The sequence below is a fragment of the Mytilus galloprovincialis genome, chromosome 12 (assembly GCF_965363235.1).
Source record: "Mytilus galloprovincialis chromosome 12, xbMytGall1.hap1.1, whole genome shotgun sequence".
Taxonomy (NCBI): domain Eukaryota; kingdom Metazoa; phylum Mollusca; class Bivalvia; order Mytilida; family Mytilidae; genus Mytilus; species Mytilus galloprovincialis.
Genome location: NC_134849.1, coordinates 40,901,818 through 40,929,715, shown reverse-complemented (window position 1 = coordinate 40,929,715; position 27,898 = coordinate 40,901,818). Strand labels below are relative to the sequence as shown.

The window sequence follows — 27,898 nt, the reverse complement described above, 5'->3', positions numbered from 1 at the left end:
CATATAATTAAATCGTTGTTAATAAAATGCAATCGTAGTCAGCATTCTTATCCAGATTTTACTATTTTTTGACGACAAACTATGAAAAATTATAGTTGCTGTAATCGGTGACGGAAACTTTTCCGGAAATACTGATTTTTATTATATTTTCCTGAATTGGGAATTAATATTCACAAACATTATTTTGGGGCCGCTGGCCTAAACTATACAGTGGAATCATCCCTGGTGCTTAATGCAGTGTACTTTGCAAAGAAGCAGAAATTATCCCTTTTTAAATGACTTGAACAGTTTTGAATATATGGTCAGATCATATGTTTTCATTCCGAATCATCACATGAATTTGTGCTATGCATGCTTTTTCAATAGAAATTGTGACGTCACAATGCATTCTTTATAGTACAAAAACCCATGAGACGAGGATATTATACAAATATAGCCTTTGTATGAGGTCAATACAAGGATATATTGACTTGAAAGAAGTATATTGACTGAGGACGAAGTCCGAGGTCGATATACTTCTTTGGGTCGATATATCCTGTATTGACCTCATACACAGGCTATATTTGTTATATTATTAATTTCTGACCATATATGTATCAAAATCGTCATTTAGGTTTGTTGGAATTTTATAGATATTACATTGTCTCCTTGACAATAACAAACTATTAGTTGTTATTTCATTTACTTTTTTTTTTGGACGTTCTTATGTATTTGAAGATTTTTTTCGTCAAATAATCGATCACAGATATCATGTGTTTCAAAACATTAAACAATATCCTGAATTTCATTACATGACGTCACAAAGTATATTGGTTTTTAGATATTCTAAAAATAACCGTGCAATATGCTTTTTGCAGGTCAATATGCGTTTTGCTATCCGCCGTTTTCTCTCTACCTTCGAAAATATAGTTTAACATGTGACTATCCCTAAACGAATCAAATCTGTTAAAATATACGAATTAATAATATTAGAATATATATATATTATCCAATCAAAAGTATCAAGCTATATGGCAAGTTATCATTTCTAATGGATTTTTAAAACTGAGCTGTAAAATACATGTAACGAGTTAAATACTCACCCTGGTCATTATATAATTATGTAAACTATTGACAAAGTGTAGGAGCCTCATTCTGAGAACCTGCATGCGATGGATTCGTGCTGGCTGTGATAAACCATCATTCATTGATATTGTTATATCATCTGTAGAAATGCTGTGTAAAATGTTATCTTTTTCTAAATCTGTAATTTGGAACATAATTAGGCCGTTAGTTTTCTCATTTGAATTGTTTTACATTGTCATTTTGGGGCCTTTTATAGTTGACTATGCGGTATAAGCTTTGCTCATTGTTAAAGGCTGTATGGGGACCTATAGTTGTTAATTACTGTGTCATTTTGGTCTCTTGTGGAAAGTTTTCTCATTGGCAATCATACCACATCTTCTTTTCTATATATAAGATGTATTTTCTTGCTACTAAAATCAATTTACAGATTTTCCTTACATACTCAATATGACATCTTTCCTTTTTTTATTAGTTGTTATTTGCAATTAGGAGTGTTTCTTTAATATGATATAAGTATGCTTGATTTGGGTGCTTGTTTGTGTTTAATACCCCTTTCATAGCTATTGGCTATATCATGCTGGAAAGTATTTATTACTGAAGGGATTCCGAGTGCCCACAGAGAATGGCTGGAAAATTGACAATTCTAGTCAAAAAGGATTACAGTCAAATGCATGAAGCACAAACTAAGTTCAAAATTAACTCTAACATCAGTGTTGACAGATTCAGAAGATGAACTACTTAAGGTGGTACCTAACACTACAGGGAGATAACTCTGTAAAGTTAGTTAAATGTTTTAATGACATTGTGTTACATGTATTAAGGAAATATTAAGCTTCTCAATGATCAAAATAAGTGTTTGTCAAACTGCTATATAACGAGTGTAATTTTCTGATAAAATGGTTGGTACAATTTTTTTTTATATTTTTATATTTTTGTCAAAGGGTCAAAGTAAATACTTTGTAAAAATTTTATGAAAATTAAACGAGCCAAATTAATTTTAGTTAAAGTGTTGGGTACAACCTTAAGACCCTCTGCCACCAAGAACCTCTGACATATGCATATCTCATATAAATATATGATTTACTCTGAAAATGTCAAAAAATAAGCAGCATTTGAAAATTCAACAAAGTATGAACAAGATAAAAACAAACTCACCAAAAAATCTAAGTTCATCTAAGCAATACTTTGCCCTTTTTATTTGTAAGAGAAAACAGAAGATTTCATTGTATACTTGTTGACATTGTGAGTTGATGACCACATTTACAGGCCAAGGAACTTTAAACTGAAGCTTTACGCAATCTGTTATATTTATAGGGTTTATCTCTTTGTTAGGATTTAAGGATTCCACAGTAATGTCCAGTCTGAAATATAAATATATTAGAAATCATTAGATAACAATAATGTATCCATAGTACATGGATGCCCCATTCACATTTTCTATGTTCAGTGGACCCTGAAATTGGGGTCAAAACCACCTTGACCAAAACCTTAACCTGAAGTGGAACAGATGGACGAACGAACAAATGGATGGATGAACAAATGGACCAGAAAACATAATGCCTATAAATGAAGCATAAAAAGAATATGTTATTCACATGGTTACCATGGTTACAAGTCAATTAAACAACATTTATTCTATAACTTTACCATTCAAATTTTCCATTAGCATATTAACAGACATATGCATACATTTGTAATCTTGTACAGTTTTAATTTACAGTAATTTAGACACTTTACTTTTATTTAGTTTTTCTCGCCTTCCTCACAAATTTTTTTTTCAAAAGATTTTCTAATTTTCAAAGATTTATATTTATAATGAAAGACCCAAGTTATGTTTTGGTTCATAACCCTATGTCATATATCTGAACGTTAAAATATAATCATTACCCCAAAATTAATATATGAGCTGTGTCGGATAGAAATCGACCGTATGCAAATGAATGTCAATATACTGTAAACCAACTTATTTTCGCGACTTTCGCGAGTAGAAAAATATCGCTCAGTTAAATCGTCGCGAATATGTAAAACTTAGATCTTTCCGTATTTAACAACATCAAGTTAATTAGAAAACCGCGAAATTAAATTGCCGCGAAATGGACTGGAAAGGGCAAAACGCGAAATAAAGTATCCGCGAAAATAAGTTGGTTTACAATATCTGTTTACTTTTTTTCGGGTAAAAAAAAATTCTACGCGAAGTCTATAAGTGTTTAAAAACTTTATGATATAAGAACCCTACAAAACCAACCCAAATTCATCTTTTGTTTCGTGTTAGAATGTTCTAAAATCAATCAAAGTCTTACACGTGTACATGTATACGTGGACTTGCATAAGGTCCACTTCTATCCGACAAGGCTCATATATTGATAGTCCTATGATTTGTTGACTAAACCTCTTACAATCATTATGCAATTTTGACAAGCCAACCTTTCTCTACCTGTACTCCAAATAGGCAAGCACATACCAATTTTAAAAAGTATCAACAAGTGAAACTGTGAGCTACTGCTCACTAATGATACCCCCGCCGCAAGTGGAAAATATTAATAGTGTAAAAATATGCAAGGGTTCGGTAAACAGGAAGTTGTCGAGTGAAGAATCTGAAAACGCATCACAGGGTATAGCTGACTTATATAAATCCTGAAACCAAATTTCAGAAATCCTTGTATTGTAGTTCCTGAGAAAAATGTGACAAAAATTTTCAACTTGGCTATCATGTGTAAAATCATACAAGTGTTCGGTAAATAGGAAGTTGTCAAGTGATCAATCTGAAAACGCATCACACGGTATAGCTGACTTAGATAAACCCTGAAACCAAATTTCAGAAATCCTTGTATTGTAGTTCCTGAGAAAAATGCGACGAAAAATATTCATGGGACGGACGGACTGACGGACAGACGGACTGACGGAAGGACAGACAGAGGTAAAACAGTATACCCCCCTTTTTTAAAGCGGGGGTATAAAAACATAGAGAAACTGCCACACAAAAACACAGATAGTAAATTTAGAATAACAAATCTATATTATTTCTTATGCAAACCTATTTATTTCTTCAGGAAATCTGGCTTGCAGAGCTTCATGTAAACATAAATTTAATACAGAGGCATCTCGCCAATGTTCATTCAGGCGAATCTACAATATAATTAAAGTAAACACTAAGATTAAAAGCATAAAAATATATTATATATACCAATACACATAATTAACAGCGCCCTGAAACCGGTCAGGCTATGAAACATCACCAGGCGCTGTTAATTATGTGTATTGGTATAATACTATATTTTTATGCTTTTACATTTTTCTCACTGATACACATAGTTAATATGGCTTCTACTAACGAAAGCTCCATTTGGAGTTAATGTGTTTAGAGACCACTTATATCAGTACACCTTTCCTACATTGCCTAAACACTAAGATTAACTTTTATTGAAAACAAGAATGTGTCATTAGATTGTGGATGCCCCATTTGCACTATTATTTTCAATGTTCAGTGGATTGTGAAATTGGGGCAAAAACTCTAATTTGGTTTTTAGATTAGAAAGATCATATAATATACATGTAGAACAAGTGTACTAAGTATCAAGTTGATTGGACTTCAACCTTATCAAAAACTGCCTAGACAATTTTTTTTAACCTGAAGCGAGACAGACAGGTAAAAAACTTAATGCCCTTAGTAGAGGCATAAAAAAAACACAAATCAATTGAATATAATTCTTCAACGAGGAAATGTACATATGTTATATATTAGTTCATAACTCTAGATGACTTTTTACTTTTGTGTTGTTGGGTTGTTGTCTCAATGATCATATCAAAATGATAAGAAGCAGATGACAAATAAATTGTTAGGTTTGTGTTTTTCAATTTTCAGACAAATTGCTTTATCATGTTTATGGTGACAAAACGTCTGCAGCATGCTCCATGTAGCTTATCATTCTTGTATCATAAAGTTTTAATAAACAAATAGTTCCGCTAAATCTGCGGTTAAAGAAGGAGGTCAGGTAAGGGTTTATATTCGGCCTAAAATTTTAGTACATCTGAGCAAAGATTTTTGACATTTTTAAAAACTACTTCATTCGATTCAATTGGTTATTGTAAAAGATTTTGACTGACTTGGTTATTGAGAACGCTCAAATTCAAACTTAAATATGAAAAATCTATCAAATACTGGGTTCCTGTCTCATCAGAATTTACCCCCTAAACTTGTTGTCTTGTTATATAGACACCATACCTGACAACTGTCACTATTTGCGGGGGATTTCTCCCATGGAGGCTCCCAAATTGATATTTTCAAAGAGCAATTTTGTTCACAATTTTAACAAAACTATTAATTTTACAATGAATTGAGGCTTATAAAAGTATGAAGAAGCCAAAAAACAACATTACACTGTATTTGAAGGCCCCCTTGAAGGTTTTTTAGGAGTATGGCAGCCATCTTGCACGCAAAACCCCCAGGGCATTTTGAAAACTTGGCAGGTATGAGACACTTACCATATCAAATATTTGCGTATAGAAGTCAAACATGGTATCCCCTGCCTCCATCAGAAAGAAATGCTGTAAAATAGATGCATTTTGATAAAATAAAATACAACGGTCAATTCTTAAAAAATGCATTCAAGTCATGTTTGCTGCCTATCACGTTTGTTATTCATTTGTTGTTTTGTACATGAATCAGACAGCAGGTTTTATCATTTAAATTGTTTTACACTTTGTTATATCAGTATGTATTATTTTACAGAATAGGTTTGATCATTTTTGAAGGCTCTAGGTAGACCTAAGTCTGCCTACATCTTCTCATTTTGTCTCCAGTGAATGGTTGTCTCATAGAAAGTCATATCTCATCTTCACATTTTTGTCTCCAGTGAATGGTTGTCTCATAGAAAGTCATATCACATCTTCACATTTTTGTCTCCAGTGAATTGTTGTCTCATAGAAAGTCATATCACATCTTCACATTGTTGTCTCCAGTGAATGGTTGTCTCATAGGAAATCATATCACATCTTCTCATTCTTGTCTCCAGTGAATGGTTGTCTCATAGGAAGTCATACCACATCTTCACATTTTTAAACATTTTGCATATCTTTATAGTTTTAATACCATTTTATCATGATACCTTATTTTTCTTTAAGTATTCTAAAAAATATGATAAAAATCTTTTCTTTAACTTGTTTTTTTCTTTTCTTTTCTTTTCTGACATTTGTTTTTGTCCTTAACTTGGTACTTAACATTATTACTGTCTGCTTTGTATATCTTTTACTATTTTCACTCTAACAAATACAATAAACAGGCCCATGTATTAACACAACTATAAATCAAAAGCATTACCCTCATTGTAGCCAGATATTCCATAAGATGGTATTCTTCTTTCAGGATCTGTACAAGTTTAGAACAGACATGTACATATTTGTGTTTGATATGTGGGTATAAACACTTCTGCAGTAACTGATCTATTGGCTGTAGTCCATCTCTTACTAAAGAGACTGTTAACCTGAAAAATAAAAAATTGGAATTCTCATTTCCATTGGCTAAAGTCAACAATTGCAGGGCATCAATTTAGTAATTGATGTTCTGAAATTTTGTGTGCCCCCATGATGTGTTGTGACAGAATTTATATGTATGATTAATCTTGTTTTCTTTTAGTTGTATTAGATTAAAGACAGTCTTTGAATTTAAAGATTTGGTGGCATACTGTAAACCAACTTATTTTCGCAGATACTTTATTTCGCGTTTTACACTTACTAATCAACTTCGCGGCTATTTAATTTCGCGATTTTTTCATTTAAATGCCGTAGTTTAATATTGAAAGATCCAAGTCTTTCATATTCGTGACGATTTATATTCGCGTTATCTTTCTACTTGCGAAAGTCGCGAAAATAAATTGCTCGTGAAAATAAGTTGGTTTACAGTATATTTTTTATTTGATGGTCACCAACATCCTTTTACTGTCTCTACTAGCTATGGGCCAGTAAAGCTAGTTTGAAACAATCAATTCCAAAATAGACCTCCACAAATCTGCAAACAAAAAACTGGCATATTCTTTATCTCTCAGAACAAAGATAATTAACATTTGTGATTGCAATGTTTATTAAGAAAGTCACTAGGGAGGATGAGATTTCATTCTGTTATTGTCAATTCAGTCTGCATTAATAAGTAAAACTGAGAAGGTCCTATTTACCCATTATCAATGAATATGGAAAAACAGCAAATACTCCAATTTTTGTTAAGTGACCGTCGGTATTGTACTGTGCCTGAATGAAAGATGTTTGAAGGAAATAAGCATTGTTAATACTTTTCATAACATTTGGTTAAGTAAACTAAAGTTATAGAACAGAAACCAACTTTGGAACCGTATAAATGTATGGACAGAAGTAACACTAAAAATCGCCTCCGATGAAGATGGGGGAATAAACAAACATTTGATATTTAAGATTTGTGTCTTACAACAAATGGAATTTTTTAACGACCTTGACTGGCTATACAGCCCTTGCACAGTCGGTATTTTGTGTCTTAGGAACATCTGCAATGTGTATTTTGATTGGTTTTAAAATTTTAATTGTGCTCATAATATCATAAATATAAGTGTATTACTCACCAATCATTATATGAAGTATCTCCCAAAGAACTTCTCTCCAAGTTATTCACACAGGCTGAAAATATGGCTTCAAAATTTATTCTTAGCAATGGATCATAAATGCCTTTGATTTTCATCTGCTGTTCTATGTGGGGTGAAAACAGAGTATATGATTGAGTTGTCTTTTCCTGTTGGAAATCTTTTGTATTGTTTTTTGTACCTAACATATCTTGGAGTGAGTCCAGGAACATTGTGTACAATGGAGTGGCTTTGTATGCTGAAATAGAAGATAAAAGTCAATGAAGACTAAAATGAAATGTGGTTCTAGAGTTGTCATAGTTTTTAAGTTTTGCACTTAGAAAATGGTTAAGAAAACTATTCAGTTTTGTTATTAAGATAACATTTCAAAGCTTTCAATTTCAAGTTAAACATATTATCCTCTGGTATTGAAGGCAAGTTAGATCAAGAGGTCAGACAGACCTCATCTTTACTTTTCAAACTATTTGATAGGGAAGGGGCGATAACTCTACCAATAAACCTTATTTTATGCCAATAAATAAATTCATGTATCGATTTTCTATTTCATACTTAAGGTGGTACCTAACACTACAGGGAGATAACTCTGTAAAATCAGATAAGCGTTTTAATTACTTTATGTTGTTAAAGGGATATTAAGCTTCTCAATGATCAAAATGAGTGTTTGTCAAACTACTATATAACCAGTGTAATTTTTCTGATAAAACGGTTGGTTCAAAATTTTTAAAATTTTTATATTTTTGTCAAAGGGTCAAAGTAAATACTTTGTCAAAATTTTAAGAAAATTAAAAGAGCCAAATTAATTTTAGTTAAAGTGTTGGGTACCACCTTAATAGTAGATAATCATGACATTAATCATTTATTCAAACTGCCTGCTATCTACATGAAGCTCTTGAGAGCCCATCTTTTACTCTATCTATCAATTGTTGTATGCGACTCTAATACATGTATAAATACAGATACATGCACTTACTCATGTCCCCTTTATGTCCAACAACTTCTGCTAATTTTCCTAAATCCTGTAGGAGTTCCATGGATTTTCCAGCTAAAATAATCTCTACCAAGACAGGCTGTAAAAATTGTGGTGCCCAGTGGCTAAAGAATTCTGTAAATAAAAAAAGTAAATGTACTCTGTGCAATATGCATAAACAGGTTTAGTTTGTTTTGTTATATATTTCAAGCTTTGAATAAGAGAATAAATGCATGGAAGTTAAAGTCATAAGAAACCTCAAATTAAAAAAAAATAATGCATATGTTTTTTATAACTAAATGGATAGTTTTCATTATAAAACTTATGTACATATACTTTTTTCTGAAGAAAATTCTTTAAGTTTGTTCATATTTAGAAGAAGTTTACTTTATTTTTATTACTTCCTTCCATTCAGCAATTCCCCCCCCCCCCCCCCACCCCCCCGACATATTTTCCGTATGCAAAGTGACCTCAGCGTGACCCATCTCATAAAAATCTGGTGATAGCAATACACATGTATGTCCTTAAAAAAAACTATGTTCTGATTGTACATGTTAAACACGTGCTCACTATGCATGTTTTTTTTTGTTGATTGTTAACAAACAGGTGACAATCGTTAAACTTCGGCTTCAAAACACGAACTTTAATTACCTGCCATATTTCATGTATTTTCACAACAACACTGACCGATTGAAAAAAAAATGACGATTATACGTAATTTATGCGAAAAAAATGACAAAATTGTGCACAGAAGACTAAGTTTATGATGTTTATATGCATTGGTTCAAGAATTGGAATAACATTATTTTTCACCAGTCACTCGTTTATTATGACTTTAATACTCAAAAGTCAAAGAAAAATGGTTTTCAGGATTGTTTTATTGTTGTTTATCACTACTTTCATCACTATTCTGATATTTGGTGGTGAAATCTGGAGTGCCTGGAGAGAACCACCAACCTTAAGCTTTGATGGCAAAAGGGCCTGGAGAGAACCACCAACCTTAAGCTTTGATGACAAAAGGGCCTGGAGAGAACCACCAACCTTAAGCTTTGATGGCAAAAGGGCCTGGAGAGAACCACCAACCTTAAGCTTTGATGGCAAAAGGGCCTGGAGAGAACCACCAACCTTAAGCTTTGATGGCAAAAGGGCCTGGAGAAAACCACCAACCTTAAGCTTTGATGGCAAAAGGGCCTGGAGAAAACCACCAACCTTAAGCTTTGATGGCAAAAGGGCCTGGAGAAAACCACCAACATTAAGCTTTGATGGCAAAAGGGACAATCCTAGTCAATTAAGATTCAAGTCAAGCACACCAGTTAGGTGTGGTATAAGAAATCACAACCAATGTTGACAGGCTAGTGTTACAGCTATTGCACTATCTTAGACCACTCGGCAACAGAGACCTTGATATCAAAGACATTACATCTAATGAACTACCTTTCATCTTATAAGCTGTGCAAAATTACAAGTTATAACAGGTTGTCTTGCCCTGTGAATAAGTTCTCAATCGTCAAAATAACAGTTGGAGTTTGTTGCCGATATGTGATAATTGACTTAAGTACATGCTAGATCAATATATATACTTACCAGAAAATGTAGATGTGTCGTCCAACACGTCTGTCTGGTCCTGAATCTTACTCTTTGATGGGTCATCTTCAGGAACATGTATGGTAAAAGCTATCTCCCAAAATTTCTCATCAAGGGATTTTACACTTTCATTTCTAAAAGATATTATAAAGATGTACAATTTTAGCTAACCAAGCTATCTGGCATATTTTTTTTTACTATAAAAATTAACAAGATAGTAAACATGTAAAGTTGTGCTTACATTTACCACATAATCATAATGATTAAGAGGTCTAGAAAGGCAACAGAAAGTGACTTTATCCCACTACATACTGTTCATATGTCATATCAGGCTTTATCCCACCACAGGTAAATTATTACATTGTGATTGGTTTAACCCCGTCACGTGGTGACCCCCTATGTGACCGTAGGGGGTTAGTAAATTTCATAGGGGGTTCATGACGCGTTAATGGTGACGTCACCTATTAATGTTGTTGTGTTTCATTGTTTATTTTTCAATAAAACGCAGCAGAAAAAGTCTAGCGAGCGATAAATTCGTTATAGGGTTAACTACTGACCCCTTACGGATCCATAGGGGGTGAGGCCGGAGTCAGGTAAGGTTCATGATTCTGTTTTTTATCCTGTTATGTTAGGTTATTCCAATATCAATTCTAGGGAGGAGATTTTCAGGGCAAACATGTTTCTAAATCATTCTTTTTTTAATTGTTGAACTGTTGATTTTTTTTGCAAACTAACACATAAGGTTTTTACATTCTATGTATCATATTATAGTTTCAGTCCCCAAATCTGTATAAACCAAAATTTTTATTTTTTTTAAAAATTGTATAGACTTCTATTTGGTATGTGTTTTGCTCTGGTTGAAGGTTGTAGGGTGATCTATTGATGTTTACATCCATGTCTTTTGGTCTTTGGTGCAATCATGATATACCTTCTGACAATAAACTCCAGTCGTGGATCACACAATACTCCATTGGTTATCCAATTATCTATTATATCTATATATGGTTTAGTGGTCTGTATCCACAGAGGCAGTAACAAATCAACCTGTAAAATAAAAAAAAATCAGAAATGTTTGCTATGATTTTATCATTTGAAAAATTCCTGCAAATTTAAGTTTTGTAATAATAAATTTTGATGGAACTTTTTGTTTGTAGGACCTACTGAAATTGTACAAAGTTATAATGTTATAATTTTTAAAATATTTCTAAATCACAATAAGGACCTTTATCGGGACTCCGGGATCGGGTGTTTTTAAGCTCAGGATTTCGGGATTGACCCTTTCGGGATCCTGGAATTCTTTTTTTCGAATTTCGGGACCTCAGGATTACGTGTTTTTAAGCCTGGTATTTCGGGACTTCGTGTTTTTAAGCCCGGGATTTCGGGATCAGGACCCCTTCTACCACCCCTCATAAATGTGACAGACAAACTTCTGTTCTAAAGTTAAGCATGATATTACCCGTACTTTGGACCAGGAATATAATAACAAGTCATGTAGTAGTTGAACAAACCAACCGTGACCCTCATGAGTTGTCATGGTTGTTAAACATCTTTAAAGTTGTAGGTCATGTCCATGAGGTTAAAGAACTAACAAAATAATGTATTGAATTTCTAATCAAATTGTATGGTTATGGGTGTGATAGAAAAAGAGATCCCACTACGTGCATTTTGAAATAGATCTTACGGTTGTTATGGTATTGTCTTTGCAGTATAATTACAATTCTAATGCAACAATGTTTGTAACGTTCATTTTGATTGGATAATGTCACTTTCTTACATGGCATCAATTGACAATTGATGCTATGGGACGGCATATGACAGATTTTAAATACATGTTTTAATGTTTTTTTCTGTCAGTTTCATTAGAATGGAGATAACAATATTGTATTTTAAGCTCCGACAGCATCAATTTGGGATTTGATGGTCGCAATACTGCGTCGCCAGTTAACTTAATTTGCGACCATCAAATCCCTAATTGATGCCGTCAGAGCTTAAAATACAATACAGTTATCTCCTAATAGGATCTTAGGATCTCAACATTTACAATTAACAAAGTCAATATCGGACTTGGGGTAGCTTGTAAGAGGATCCTGTATATTTCTTCTAGGTTTTTACCCCTTATCTCAACTTACAACATCCTTTGAGAATTCTCCCAAAGCATCAAATTCTGTAATGGCTTCATATAAAACACTGATCAGATGAGATGATTTCTGGTAGTTGCTAGGCAACCATTCTGCTTCTTTTATACCCTTGACATACACAGAATATAAAATGTCCAGTTTGTGTAACCATGGTTTCAGTGTGGCATGAAGTGATGATAATGTTATTGTTTCCTCTGAAAAACAAAAAAAATACATAAAGTTTATGTTTATTTCATATTCCAAAAGTTACAATATTCTTCAAAGAAATTAAGATAAAAAAAAAGATAGCATTTTATTTTATTATCATTATTACACTGATCATCACCTCATTTAGGAGCTCAATGCATAAACCTCACTTGAAATTCTAGCTGATAATGTCAGAATTAAAAAAAACATTAATTCCATAAATTAAAATACCTCATGAACCATTAAGCCAGGCAATTTTAACAATCATGAAGCGTCGTTCTAGAATCATTTACAAGCAGTTTCAGCTTCTGTTTGATGATGGAAAACAGGTTTTTCCAAGAAAATACTGCAAACAACTGCACACGATTTGAAATTACTGGAGTTTCATTAGACCTTTTCTAACAGTTACAAAAAGTTTTTTTACCTGAAATTTTGTTGGCAAAAGGGGTTGCAGACTATGTACCAGTGCTAACTATACATGCATGAATATGGTACTTCAATGATAAATTTCTGAAAATGTTCATGTACAGGATGTTTAGAATGTTTCCAACAGCTATAAAACAAACCTTGTTTTACTATTATTTTTTCTATTCTAGTTATCTCTTTTTTGAATGAATCCAAAAAACCTAAAGCAACAGCACTTTGGAAAGACTGATATGTTTGACTGATTATGTTATCATCACTGTTGGCATGGTAACTACATGATGTGACTTCCTGTTCAAATTGCTCTAGTTTCTGTATGTATCCTCCATACTTTGTTAAATCATAAAGAACGCTGTCTACCATTTTCTGTAATAGAAAAAAAAATCTACATATTAACTTGATGATAGGCTGTAACCCCCACCTCATTTACATATCAACTTGATGATTGACTGTAACCCCCCCCCCCCCCACCTCATTTATATTTTAACTTGATGATAGGCTGTAACCCCCAACCTCATTTACATATTAACTTGATGATTGGCCGTAACCCCCCACCTCATTTACATATTAACTTGATGATTGGCTGTAACCCCCCACCTCATTCTATATGTAACTGTCCCAAATCAGATGCCTATAGTTCAGTGGCATGGGTGTCATTGGTTTATGTCTGTCGTATTTGTTTTCTGTAAATCATTGTCATTTATAGAGGGGTCTTTCATAGCCTATTATACTGCATGGATTTTCTCATTGCTGAAGGTTTAATGGTTGCCTATCATTGCTTATGTCTGCATTCATTTGGTCTCTGGTGGATAGTTGTCTCATTGGCAATCATACCACAATCTCCTTATTTTTATAAAGATTTATATAAGTTTTTTTCCTTTGTTCTTATATTTAAGGCATTTATACCGTGCTACAGTACGGGTAGGGACTTATTTTTATGGATGTCTTAATCCGTCTAGATGTCAGACTGGTCGGACAGTTGTCCCAGTGTAATAAACACCTGCTGTGCAATATCCAAGTGGAAGGTCGTAAATCAATCTGTACCAGCTTGATTAGAATTAAATTTTACCTGTACAGATATATTAGTATTTATGGAGGATAGATAAATGTAAAATATTGTTTTGTATTCAAAGAGAAAGAATTAAAATTAAATATAAGAATACAAATTAAAATTAAATATAATTTTTTTTTTATAATTTGAAAATGAAATAAAGACGATTTTTAACAATATATTGTGTTGCCAATTATTTCAATAGTTTTGTGCCAATAAACTATTTTGTATTTGTATTTGTAAACCGTAAATATTTCATCTAATTCAAAATAATAAGCCTAATAACAACCAAGACTGTTTTCAATAGAAGTTTAAATCAAATTGTTGAGACTTCAATCCCGTAAATTATACGAGTTTTTGTTGATGGTTATATTATTTCCCGCTTTTAACGTCCTGTTCCTTTATATGTTATTATAAGAAACTCAATTTTAAGTATAAGGCCAACATATTGTATTTATGAAATATGTATAGGCATTGTGGATTAAGTTATTTTCCTTTTGATACAACTTTCCCCGTCGGAGCCTCTACATCTATTCACACCTGTCAATCATTTCTCGCAAGTGAAACATTTTGGTCAGACAGATCACTTGTGCTTTCTATTTTGACATATTTCCCGTTAATCTCTTTGAAAGTCAAACAATTGGTTTCCTTTAATACAATATTTATAACGCCGAGATCATATTCCGATTCCTATTTTTTTTTAAATTTTATTTAAAATTGTTGACACTCGAGATAATAAGCCTTTCTATTTTCATGTCTGAAATTTTTTATGAAAATCGCCGGTGTTATAGATATATTTTACAAATTGTATCAAATTTATACACGAAAATCAAAGTTTAACCTTATATAGTTTATTGACTAAATGCACATTTATACCCCAGTGGGGTTGAAGGCTAGTCGTACTAGCCATGATCAGCTGTCTTTACTTTTTCGTCGTACTTCTAGTCATTCTAAAGCTCGCGCAGTCAGTATGATATTTTAAATCGATGTTGTATTATTTCCGAAGTTTAAAGGAGGTCTACAAATAGATTATTTAAATGGGAATCTGGGAAATGACTGATAAAAATAAAACAAAAAATAGTTAAAGAAGACTAAATCGTGTTTTGATTATACATGTATGTAAATCGATTAAATTTCTATTCAGGTAAATCGATCAATAGCCTCAAAACTAAAGCACAATACTGTCAATCATTCCATATCAAATTTAATCCCCACGGTCGGTCAGTAAGGTCACCTGTGTTTACTGTTACGACATTTCCCGCCATATAAAAATCTCGTGCAGTGGACAAAATCGATCTTTAATATCTTTTATTAGCATTCAATATTATTGTGAGTGGAGTCAAGTTAAAGTTCAACCACGTTGCCACGCTGTTGATCACTGATATGTGTATCATGGAATTGTCTTTTCACGGCAATTTTTTCTTTTGGATTGCTATAAAAAATATAACATACAAGTTTCCTTTTTTACATGGATTGTGCGTAAATTAATATTATGCAATTAAGTTCGGGATTTCGGGATTAACCCTTTCAGGATCTGGGAATTCTTTTTTCGCGATGTCAGGATTTAAATTTATTTAAATTCGGGACCTTGGGACCTCGTGTTTTTAAGCCCGGGATTTCGAGATCCGGACCCCTTTTACCCCATACCCCCAAATGCAGATCAATTATATTAATTTAGCATAATGAACAAACACGGAAATCTTAAAATAAACTTATGCCCGGGAAGAATCAATATTTTCTTCTAGTGTTATTATTTGCGTTCTATTTTAGTTATACATCTCCAACTTTCGGACAATATTTGTTTACAGTAAAAAGTAAAAACTACAAAGAATCATCATGCTACTAATAATATACAAGTATTGCTCACTGTAATTATTTTTTATTTCGGAACTGACACAACACAGACTGAATATTAAATACAAATTATAGAAATATTTTGCATGTGACCCCGTCAAACTAAAACGTATGCAGCAGCACTTGAGTCAGCATTCTGCTAATCAATGGATTTACATGGAAAATTAATCAGTAAAATAAAAATAACCGTAAGCTTCAAGAAATAGAATACATGTAAAAATATATATGTTTAAAAAATTTATGCAAACAAATAAGAAAAAGATACAAAAAAAACAACAAAAAAAACAAACGAAAAGGAACATAAAATAAAAATATTTTTTAGGAACAAAGAAAATAAATAACAGTTGAAATATCAAAACCATAATTAACAAAAATAGGCTATTTTTATTAAACAAAGTTTTCTCCAGTACTTCACCTGTAAAAATATTTTATGTCAAATACGATGTAGAACTAATATAATCAATAAAGTGACTGAGAGGTTAAAATTACAAGAGAAGGTCGTTCCTCCAGGTTAGAACTTCTTAGTATCACTTTATATATGTATATGTAATTCACACATGCTGTATAAATATATAAGTTTGTATATTGTTAATATGTATATGTTCTCTGTAACAATTGTTTTAAGAGAATAAAGTATTCATTCCTCGAGCTCTGATTCTGAAATCAGTGAACCGTAATTCTAGTAACACGGATTAAGATGAAAGGACCATTCACACCTGGATCTGTTGATTAACAATGATTAATGACCATACTACCTACCATAAAAATGTCGGATTATTCATATCCGACTAGACGGATTAAGGCATCCATAAAAATAAGTCCCTACCCGTACTGTAGCTTATAACACTGCTGAAACTATCTTAGTGTAAGTATAAGAGTAAAGTTAGCACTAATCTAGAAAGGTTTTTTAAAGGATATACGGAAATATTGAATTGTACCTATATCTGAAGGTGGCCATTTCAAATAGTGACATACACACCCTTTTAAATTTACATTTATCCTGCATAGATGCAAAAGATAAATATTTCTAAATTTATTCTCTGCAAGTTAAGCTTAACATGCTTAAGGAGGCTCGAGGGTACACAAAATCAGCAAAAATTGAAACATTTGTTTTTTCATTACAAATTTTATTTTATATTCTATTAGTTGTTACTTTATCATATGGTACAAAAATCCAACAAAAAAATCAATTCGTTTTGGCCCCAGATAACTTTTAAAATGTATGTATCATTGAAAAAGCTTTAAATTATCTCCCTTTGGTGAAAAAAATGCCATTTTTTTTAATAAAAATTGAAATTACTTTTTTAACTCATCTGTGACCTATATTTTTTATTATTTTTTTCAAATGAACTGTACTTTAAATAAACTATTGTAAAATTTAAGCGATTTCTGTAATGTAGTTCTTTTTTTATTTCGATTTTACCTTTTTTTCTCCTATTAGTTCAACAGAAAAAAGGTACTTTAACAAAAATGCATGCTTCTTTCAAAGGCAGATTGAGAGCTTAAATGAACGGTGACCCCATATTCTTAATTAATTTTTACATAAGTATAGAATAAATTTTATTAATAGAAAAAAATAGCAAAATCCTACATTTAGAAAAAAAAATATTTAGACCCGCGAGCCCCCTTAATGTATTTTATAACTCATACTGATTATTTGTTTTTTGAAAACGCCTACATGTCTTGTATTGGTAAAGATCTATGGTGTGCTGATTCAGAAACTGTATCCTTGCATTTTTTAAATCTGTATAGTATACAATTCAATACAGTAACAAAAATTAACTGGCATATGATTATTTTCACAATTTATTTAAGTCAATGTATATACATGATATATGAGTCAAATTACTAATTTGCCTACCTCTGTTAAATGTGATAGTACTATGCTGTCTCTAATAAGGAACTTTTCTCCAGTGTACACAAATATAAATGAATCTTTTACTCCAAACAACATCCTGGAAAATACAATACTGCAAAATATAGGCTCTTGACTGAATTTCTTCTACAACAGTTTGGTAAACTTTCTGACGAGTTGAACAGAATTTTGGATGAAATGCAATATGTTGAGAAAACACTAATCCTGCATTAAAGGGGCACTAGCTACGAGATATATAAAAAAAAATAATATATTAGGTTTTTATATATCTCGTAGCTAGTGCCCCTCAATTAGTAATGAAATACAAATAGTGAATTAATAGTTCCTTTTTAGTAGCCAATAAGGTTCAATTTTGTCAAAATAAGCAAAAACACTTTGATTATGAATTATTCACTTGCAAGTGAATAATTCGACCTCATTGAATCTGTATTCATGTGAACTTTAATTAAACCCCTTAGCTTGAGATGGATAACACATGAATTGTATGTGTAAAGGAAGTACACCACTAATTCATGGTCCCATTACTTTCTATGTTAAATTCCTCCATTTCAACCAGGCACACCTCTTTCATTTTAAGTTCAAATAAAGTGGCAATCATTGCATTTCAAAGCAACACTTTATGGTGTCTCCTACTGAAAAAATCAACATACCTTACATGGCATATAAGAAAGAACTGGTTCCCGGAACTTCGGATGTACCAAAACAGGTACTTCAGATCTGACAAACAGACTAAATGTACCCTCTTTTTAAAATTTGGTGCAGTTTTTTTAATATTTAAAATTAAAAGTCCAAAAGTGTTCTACAATGATCACCAGTCCTTTAGCTTTCATTTGATGCCAAAAATACCTAAATATCCTACATATTTTGAAAGTTACACTCATGCGTGGGAACTATTTTGCGTTAAATATGTACTACTTTCTGGTATGTGCTTTCTGGCCGGGCCCGAATTAGTGGTGTTACACCTATAACAGAACCAAACTTGCTATATTGACTTGAGCATTACTTTATTTCATTCTATGACCTATTTCAAGCAATAAAAAACATATAAAGCTTTAGTCCAAATACTATTTTACTTATTTTAAGCTCAAATTGGACTGGTAGTAATATATGGGTTATTCAAAGAAAACTGCATATGGATATTATATTTTGGTCAATATACTTTTTTATTCTCAATATCATTATTTAATATATTAATATCTTTTAGGAAGGCTAATTGCTTACCAATAGTCATATTTTTATCAGAGGTTCTTCGTTTAATAAAAATATATTAGTCCAAAGTTCAGACATAATTGAGAATATTGTCCCCCCTTTTTTCTTCAAATTGGAAAAGGGCATTTTTTTGTATAAACCATACTTCTGTGGTTAAACATAGATTATTTAGAGCAATTTATATATCCCGCAGCCAGATAACTTGCTAAACTGGTTCAAAATTGCATGTACAGTAAGATTTTGGAATTCTTATAAGAGTATATACCATTTGCCTAGACTGTAAAAGGCTGCCATAAGAAAAACATTAAAACTTTAAAAAAATCTTAGGATTATTTGACCAAGAGCCTTTTTGTACCATACACAAGTCATAATATACATGTTTTATTGATTTCAATCACAAATAATGCAAAAATATGAACTTGGAGTCAAGTCTTAACTGCATGCATGTTGTATGACCATAAAAGGCTAAACTACCTTAGTATGCCAATTCAAGAGTTGAAATTTCCTTTAAACAAAATTGTAAACCAAATAAAGATGACTGAACATGATTACTAACATCAAATTTGACTTATTTTCATTGGAATAGGTACAACTTCTAAAAATTGGATTTCTGATGATTCTCTGTAATAGGAAGTACACCACTAATTCATGGTCCCACTACTTTCTATGTTAAATTCCTCCATTTCAACCAGGCACACCTCTTTCATTTTAAGTTCAAATAAAGTGGCAATCATTGCATTTCAAAGCAACACTTTATGGTGTCTTCTACTGAAAAAATCAACATACCTTACATGGCATATAAGAAAGAACTGGTTCCCGGAACTTCGGATGTACCAAAACAGGTACTTCAGATCTGACAAACAGACTAAATGTACCCTCTTTTTAAAATTTGGTGCAGTTTTTTTAATATTTAAAATTAAAAGTCCAAAAGTGTTCTACAATGATCACCAGTCCTTTAGCTTTCATTTGATGCCAAAAATACCTAAATATCCTACATATTTTGAAAGTTACACTCATGTGTAGGAACTATTTTGCGTTAAATATGTACTACTTTCTGGTATGTGCTTTCTGGCCGGGCCCGAATTAGTGGTTTTACACCTAAAGTTATTTAAGGTGGTACCTAACACTACAGGGAGATAACTCTGTAAAATCAGCAGAACATTTAAATGACGTTGTGTTGTTGAGGGAATATTAAGCTTCTCAATGATCAAAATAAGTGTTCGTCAAACTGCTATATAACCAGAGTATTTTTTTTTATTAAACGGTTGGTTCAATTTTTTCGAAAATTTTATATTTTTTGTCAAAGCATCAAAGTAAATATTTTGTCAAAATTTGAAGAAAAATAAACGAGCCAAATTAATTTTAGTTACGGTGTTGGGTACCACCTTAAAGGAAATGAATTTCAACACTGAAAGTGAAACAAAGGTAAATCATTTGATTGACTGATTCGATCTACAAATAAACATTCTAATACAGGAAAAATTGATGATAAACATTTATTTTTTATCTGTAATATGCAATTAAATAGACCTAGAATAATTCAACAACACATGTTTGCTTCATCTATTTATATCTATATTTATGTTTACATCGCTTATATGGTCATCGGATGACTACAGAGGTCAACTCGATAAATAATTAGATGGCGTCTAGACTCAAATACACACGAAACGAAGCTACGTATTTTCATGCCTGTGCCTTGTTTATTGTTTTATTTAGACTTTTAGTAGTTTGAAAAAATGTTTTACATTGTTATAAATCAAATATGAGAATTTAATAAGGGCTATTCTAGAAAAAAGTGTATAGGGGGGTTGGGGGGTTGGAAGGCAGTTTTTGTCAGCACCTGCCACCCGGACAATTGTAACTGAGAATTATAGTGCATTATAGTGTGAAAAGTTGCTCTGATACCCATCACCCATGTATTATTAATACAATGTGCCTTCCAACTCCCCCCCCCTACATTTTTATTTCTGGAATAGCCCTTAGAATCTGTGAACATGAATTTGACAGCTAGTGCCCCTTTAAGGTGGTACATAACACTACAGGGTGATAACATTGTAAAATTCAGCAAAAGTTTTAATTGTGTTCTTTTGTCAAGGAAATAAATATTACATCCTATAAAGCTTCTCAGTGATGAAAATATGTGTTTGTCAAACTGCTATAAATCCAATGAAATTTTCCAGTAAAGTGTGTGGTTCAATTTTTCTTTAAATTTTCATATTTTTGTCCAATAGTCAAAGTTAATATTTTATAATTATTTTTTTTTTTATAAAAATCAAACAAGCCAAATTAATTTTAGTAAAGGTGTTTGGTACCCCCTTAGAATCTAAATCCTTCTTTGCACATCAGCAATCGATATACTTTTTTGGCATTTATAAGAAACATGGAACTAAATGTATGGATACATCTAGTGATCTACCAACAATATCTTTTCTGCTATAAATTAACAACACAATTGATGTACATGTATCAGTAGTTACCATAAGACTTCTCTAATCAGCATGGTTTCTGTGATCAACACATGACCTGGCTCACCATACAGGGGATTACTGGCTTGTTTGTATGCTTCCCTGAAAATCCAAACACAAAAAATTGACATCTAATGTATTGGTACAACTTGATGGTTGGGACCACTATTCAGTCAAACAAAATTATATTACTACAGCTAACCTGGAATTGTCATTTCACTTGGCAATGATAGGAGTTGGCATTTGTCAATTTAAAACTTTTATAGTTTGATATGAGTTTTGCATATTGCTGAGGGTTGTACATACAGTGAGTTATAGTTATACCACACCTTCTTATTTATACAGTTGGAAAAAACTTCTAGATAATTCCAATAGTCCTGTTGAAGTACACACTCCATTTAGTTTCTTGTAAGCATGAAGTTAATAATACACAATTATTGAAAAATAAGTTAAAATATGCAAGCATTTGTTTTTAAATTTGAATTTGAGTGCACTATACCAAAAGAATTTGTGTATATATTTTAATTATTCTTATATTTCTACAAAATAACATATTTTGCAAAAGACAATTAAAAAGAAATAAAGTTGCCTTTAAATTCTAAAGGAGTAGGTCCAGTAAGACCTGATTTTGGCCTCAAAATATAGCAGTTTTACAAAATTGTTAAAATGTAAACTTTTAGATATTTATTGGAAAGAAGAATGCTTCTGCTACATAAATATGGGCTCTTTTTGACAATACAATGCACATATATCGGGTACTGGCTCCTTTAAGTCATGCTAAATTACAGAAATCTTCACAATTCTAGCATTTTAGATAAATTTTAGACGGTTTTAGTGTAAAACAAAAGTGGCCGCATTTGTGTTCATCCTTAATATTGAAATGTAAGTTGTATTTTATGATAATACATAACATATATAAAGGTTGAGGATGAACACGGGTGCGGCCACTTTCATTTTTGACAAAAAACATCTGAAAAGTGACATTTTTCGGCATATTTGATAGATTTTTCATATTTGAGCTTGAACCGGATCGTTTTTAATGACTAAATGAGTTAAAATCTTTCACATAGACTAATTGATTCAAGTGAAATAGACACTTAAGTGTTTAAGAAGTGGTCAAAATCTTTCGTCAGATGAACCTGAAATTTGAGGCCAAAATCGGTCCTTACCGGACCTACTCCTTTAAGTATGTTTCCTAAACTAATTCGGATTCCCAATACAAAAAACACAAATTCTTACAGCGAGATACAATATTTGATCTAAAAAATAGATTTCATTCAAATATCAATTTAGTCTTTTCCCATTTCAAGAAAACTAACCAATCATGTGTCAGATTACAGGAGTCATGACCTTCTGACCCCTCCTCAGTACAGCCATGACCCTGCCAATACTGTACAACCAGATTTTTCTGTAACCAAGAAAGTCCAGTATCTGATGGTTGTACATCATCTATCTCATAAAATGTTGTGCTGTCTGCTGCTGCTATAGTTGACAAGGTCACATTTTGTTGAGTCACATGACTTGAAAAATCTCCAGAATTTTGATCTTTTGTGGTCTTTTTGTCTTCATCTTCATCATCTTCTGTTAAAGTTTCTTCTTCTGAATCTGACTAAAAAATAATAGGAATTATAGGATTTCTCTTTATAAAAAAGTTATGATTTTAAAGAATTCCTGTTGTCTTGGAAATATTTTATTAATCTATAATATCTGCTTGGAGCTTTGAGATGAATGTGTCCATGTCTGAATGTTTTTGAGAATACACAAGAACTCCTCACAAATTGACTCCAAGGCAATCAGTAAATGAATTTTCAAATGATTTTCAAACAAAACTTCAAAGTTTTAACTCATCAATAAGTATTCAATTACAACATGTACAAGAAAGTTAACGAGAAATGGCAGTATAGCATGTTAAAATAAACCTAGATATCAAATGTTAGGGTGTTCCAAAGGGTATTTCATGAAAATAAATGTGATAAAAATTTAATGTTAGAATATACAAGTATTCATTTAAAAGGAAGTTTATGATCCAAGAATGAAAAGATGCACCAAACTTTATAGCATGTTCACTTGAAGACTGAAAGCCAAATTCAAGAAGCTCAAATTTGTTTTTACATTTTGAAAAAGAAAAAAAAATACCCAACAATTATCATGATCACAATTATATTGTTAAATTCGCCATTTCAGAATCTAATGCATCATGGGTAATAATTTCAAAAGTGTACACCAAAACGTCCTGATTGGTTAAAAATGTCATAAACAATGGAAATTTGACCAATGACGTGACGTTATTTTCATTTTGGGGTACGAACAATGAAATTACCCATGATGCTTTAGATTCTGAAACAGCCGATTGTTTAGGCCTTTAACATACCTCTAAGTCATCATACACCTGCAATGGTCTGTATTCACCATCCAGTAGAAATGCTGTCCAATCAAAATCATCCTCTGGTTCTAATTAGAAACAAATAGATTTTATAATAATGCTAAAATATAAAACAATTTTGTTTTTAAAATTGGTCCTAAATAATATTACATGATATATATGTATTAATCTGATCTTGGAAAAAACGATAGTGTATCAATAAGATTTGAAAAAAGCAAACAGACATCTTTCAAATTCTTGACCAACTGAATGTTGGATGATGTCATCTAAGCCTATTGACCCCGGGTCAACTGGTGTAACTTATTAATAAAAAAAAAAAACTTGATTGGTGTATCATGCTGTATAAACCTTAAAAAAATACTTGCATTCTGTTTTTTTCCTATAAATATAACCAGCTATTTAATTGATTATTATAACCAACAAACAATATAAGTATTTCGCATAATCTAATTACTGATGAACTATCTTGAATAAACAAATTTGTTCATTTTGATAATACTACGTAATTCATGTAACAATGCATCTAGCAAAATTTATAAATAAGGCATGCAAGCTGCCTACTTTTCAAAACATACATGTAGGATGTTAAGTACAAGAGGACCTACAGTACCTCTTTAACATGTCATAAGTGTTTTAACCCTAAATTAACAGTTTGGAATAAGTGTATATTTTTAATCTTTTAAATGCCATTTATAAATTATTTTCACCCCATTTTATATTAAAATATACTATTTTCATAGATCCCTGTGAATCGGGAAATTTTGCAGGTCTTTACTGGACATACCTTCTGTTTGTAGAACTAAGCCATCCCCATCATAACTACAATGTGTAGGCGATTCAGCAAGATGTAGCAGTAAACTCAGTAAGCCATAGTGGGTATCTGTCTGAAAATTGTCAAATATTTCACAGTATTACTAGATAGACATGCAATTCATTTTATATTTACAATGTTCACTGCTTGTCATAAAAATAGTTAATACAAATTATGTATTCATTGTTGTTTTTTTTGGTGCAAAGTGCAGGCCTCTACAATAACTTTCTTTTCAACTTGTCCTGTAGGACAAGTACATACCAAAATTTACTTGTCCGAATGAAATTGTTACTCGTCCAAAAAATTTCTATTAAAAATAACCTTTTTATATTTTTAGTTGATTAAATGAACAAACCGAATTTAAACAATAGACAGGATTTGATGTATTTCTTTTGATTTGAAATTCTTTTCAAAAATATGAGTCAAGTTCAACTGAATCTAGTCATGTCACAGGACTTAGGTTCTAGTTTTTCATCAATGCCAGTCTCATCAGACTCTAAACATGAGGCATCATCTGATAGGCCTGTACACTCATTGGATTTGTATAATCCTGGTTTTTTTTTCAGTTGAAAAAAGTTTATTGAAATGCAATCAATAAAAAGAAGAAGATAAAGTATGATTGCCAATGAGACAACTCTCTGCAAGAGACCAAATGACACCGAAATTAACAACTATAGGTCACGATATTGTCAGTATTGTTTTTTTCTACTTATGATCAAATATGATTTTGTGAATTTAATGGTAAATAAAAAAATAAAAATTTTGTGAAAAAATTACCAGTATGGTATTTGTTATATGGAACAGAATAAGGTAGCAAAATGAGGTACTGATTTGTCCTGGTCCTAAATGTTTCCTGCCATGTCAAACTGTCTATCAATCATGTCTACTAAATATGTCTCCTATGGTGCCAAACTGTCTATTAAACTTGGAGCTAAACCTGTCGAGGTGACGAATTGTCCTGTAAAGTTACCTTATCTACAAAGCGCATCATTGATTCGGATCAGTAAGACTGGTTTCCGAGAATAGTATACCTTTTACCTGTTAAAAAGTACCTGACAAAGAACCAGTTAAAAATTATCGATTGCAACAAGTAAACATGTTGAAGAAAAAGGTTTTGCATTTGAATAAACAGAATGCAGAAACATGTCAAACTAATATTTGTTTTCTTGTTTATTGTTTATAATTATTGTTCTTCCAAGTTGGATTAAATTTATTTTCTGCTGAATAATTGTACTTGTCCCGACGGACAAGCTTGATACAGCTTTTACTTGTCCGACCTTTTTTCCCTCTGGTACAGGACAATCGGACAAGCGTTATTGTCGAGGCCTGAAAGTGGTATAAAAAGGAATGTGAAAACATTATTTTTTTGATCATTGTTAAATGAATATTGGTTTTCTATTTTATTTCCTATACCCTTTTATGAATCTCTTCACATTCACAGGTCTCATACAGCCATGTTACGTTAATAAATATATATACTGTCATGCCTGTTTCATGATTGAGGTTACAACTCTGGAAAATCAAAGCAGAGTTAAAATTATCTTGTGCATTTCTCATGTTTCTGGACCCTGGATTCACTTCTTAAATTCAAAAAAATCTTGTAGGATTACAATACATTAACAATATACCTTTCCTTCTTTTTTGCCTTCAAACACTGGAGTTTCTAAAAATTCATCTGTTAATGTTTTAAGTGTGTTTGCTTTTCTTTGTTCAGAATGAATAGTACACTTGTCTATAACACTGAAAAAAAAACAGTCGACTAACTGTAACAATATTAATGTACAAAGAGTATGTATGATATTTTATATCCGTTGAATATTAGACGCTATGTTGAAAGAGTTTTCTGGATGTAGATCCCACTTTGTTTGTGGTTATACTTTAAGATGGACCATTATGCTTAAGACACTAAACAAATTTTGATACTCTGTGATTGACAAGATGGATGTTATATTGAGCCATCATTCTATTGTTGTCTATTGTCGAGGATAAATAGAGACAATCACATTACGCGGGATTCATACATGTACCTATACGCGTTAGCGCTCTCTATATGTAATGTCATGGTTGCTATGTGTTAACGTCATTGTATTCCAGCATTAAATCATTCATTTGTATAGACATCTTTTTCTCTATCCATAACACAACACAAACTACAATTATACGATCACGAGACTATCAACCAAATACATTATTGCATTGGAAAAAAAAACTTATTCAATCAGATTATGATCATGATGATTTACAGACTTGGGGTCAATTACATTGGAATGTAATTAATTAAATTACACATTACATTGCAAAAATGGTCAATTACACTAATTACACATTACACAGTTTTTGAAATGTAATTAATTAAATTACAATTACTTTACTAAAGTAATTAATTAAATTACACATTACATTTCATCATGATATTTTTAACAATATTTTACATGTTTATATAATGCATGTATAAAATATTCATGTAAGCATAGTTTAAGCGTTGCATTTGATAATCATTTAATATAGTTATTTTAATGTTTTGTCAATTAGTCTGAACCTTCTGGTCTGAAAACAGCAATTGTAAATAGTCTTTCGACAGGAGCTTATGTTGTGCATGTTGTGCAAGATATTGCTTGATCAGGACATGGAAGTTTTATGATTAGAAGATCATTATATTGATAGGAGAGGGAATTCGTTCCTATTAACTTGCCAATACATCAAGGGGTATTTTGACATCTCAGAAATGAACTCATTTGAATTAAACATAATATGAATAAAGAAATTATAAATGAATTTAAAATATTTTTTTATTTTACTTTAAAAAAATTAAAAAGTGTGCTTGTTACAATATTGAAAATAATTTTTAGTACAAACAATGTATATAATGACTAAATATTAGATAAAATATCTGTAATAGTGGCATTGCCCCTGGACATTTTAATCTGATTAATTTCTGTTTGTTTTTACAGCTGTTAATTTTTATTTCTATAATCCTTTTGTGTATACTAATTTGACAAAATGATTGTATGCAGTGATTTTAAATTCTTATTGAACTGTCTCAGAAAGATGTTTCACAGTGACACATTTTATTGTTCTTGTTTAACAAGGTGTTTATTACTTATTAATCTATTTAGTTGAAGATCTTTCTTAAAAACTGAACAACCCTTTTATATGAGTATCACATTTTTTAAATTATAAGACTATTCAAAAAAAATCTGTAGGTCAAATAAATGATATAAAAACTTTAGAATAAATTACAGACTTCATATATTAAAAAAGCATTGATATTAATATTTGAA

The 27,898-nt window shown here is 31.6% G+C and overlaps 1 protein-coding gene across 1 annotated transcript in view; it reads right to left on the bottom strand.

Annotated features, from left to right (window-relative positions):
* LOC143053587 (gamma-tubulin complex component 5-like) overlaps nt 1-27,898 on the bottom strand; it is a 75,762-nt gene that overhangs the window by 31,927 nt on the left and 15,937 nt on the right. Inside the window, exons 3-19 of the mRNA XM_076226383.1 lie at nt 26,246-26,357; nt 24,591-24,690; nt 23,795-23,874; nt 22,743-23,032; nt 21,436-21,525; nt 17,732-17,825; nt 13,109-13,331; nt 12,348-12,550; nt 11,147-11,262; nt 10,219-10,352; nt 8,638-8,769; nt 7,650-7,905; nt 6,383-6,545; nt 5,548-5,610; nt 4,100-4,191; nt 2,221-2,426; nt 1,083-1,243 (exon numbers count right to left, since the gene is read on the bottom strand). Coding sequence (XP_076082498.1) covers nt 1,083-1,243; nt 2,221-2,426; nt 4,100-4,191; nt 5,548-5,610; nt 6,383-6,545; nt 7,650-7,905; nt 8,638-8,769; nt 10,219-10,352; nt 11,147-11,262; nt 12,348-12,550; nt 13,109-13,331; nt 17,732-17,825; nt 21,436-21,525; nt 22,743-23,032; nt 23,795-23,874; nt 24,591-24,690; nt 26,246-26,357 — 2,515 coding nt within the window. The remainder of the gene's footprint in view (nt 1-1,082; nt 1,244-2,220; nt 2,427-4,099; nt 4,192-5,547; nt 5,611-6,382; nt 6,546-7,649; nt 7,906-8,637; nt 8,770-10,218; nt 10,353-11,146; nt 11,263-12,347; nt 12,551-13,108; nt 13,332-17,731; nt 17,826-21,435; nt 21,526-22,742; nt 23,033-23,794; nt 23,875-24,590; nt 24,691-26,245; nt 26,358-27,898) is intronic.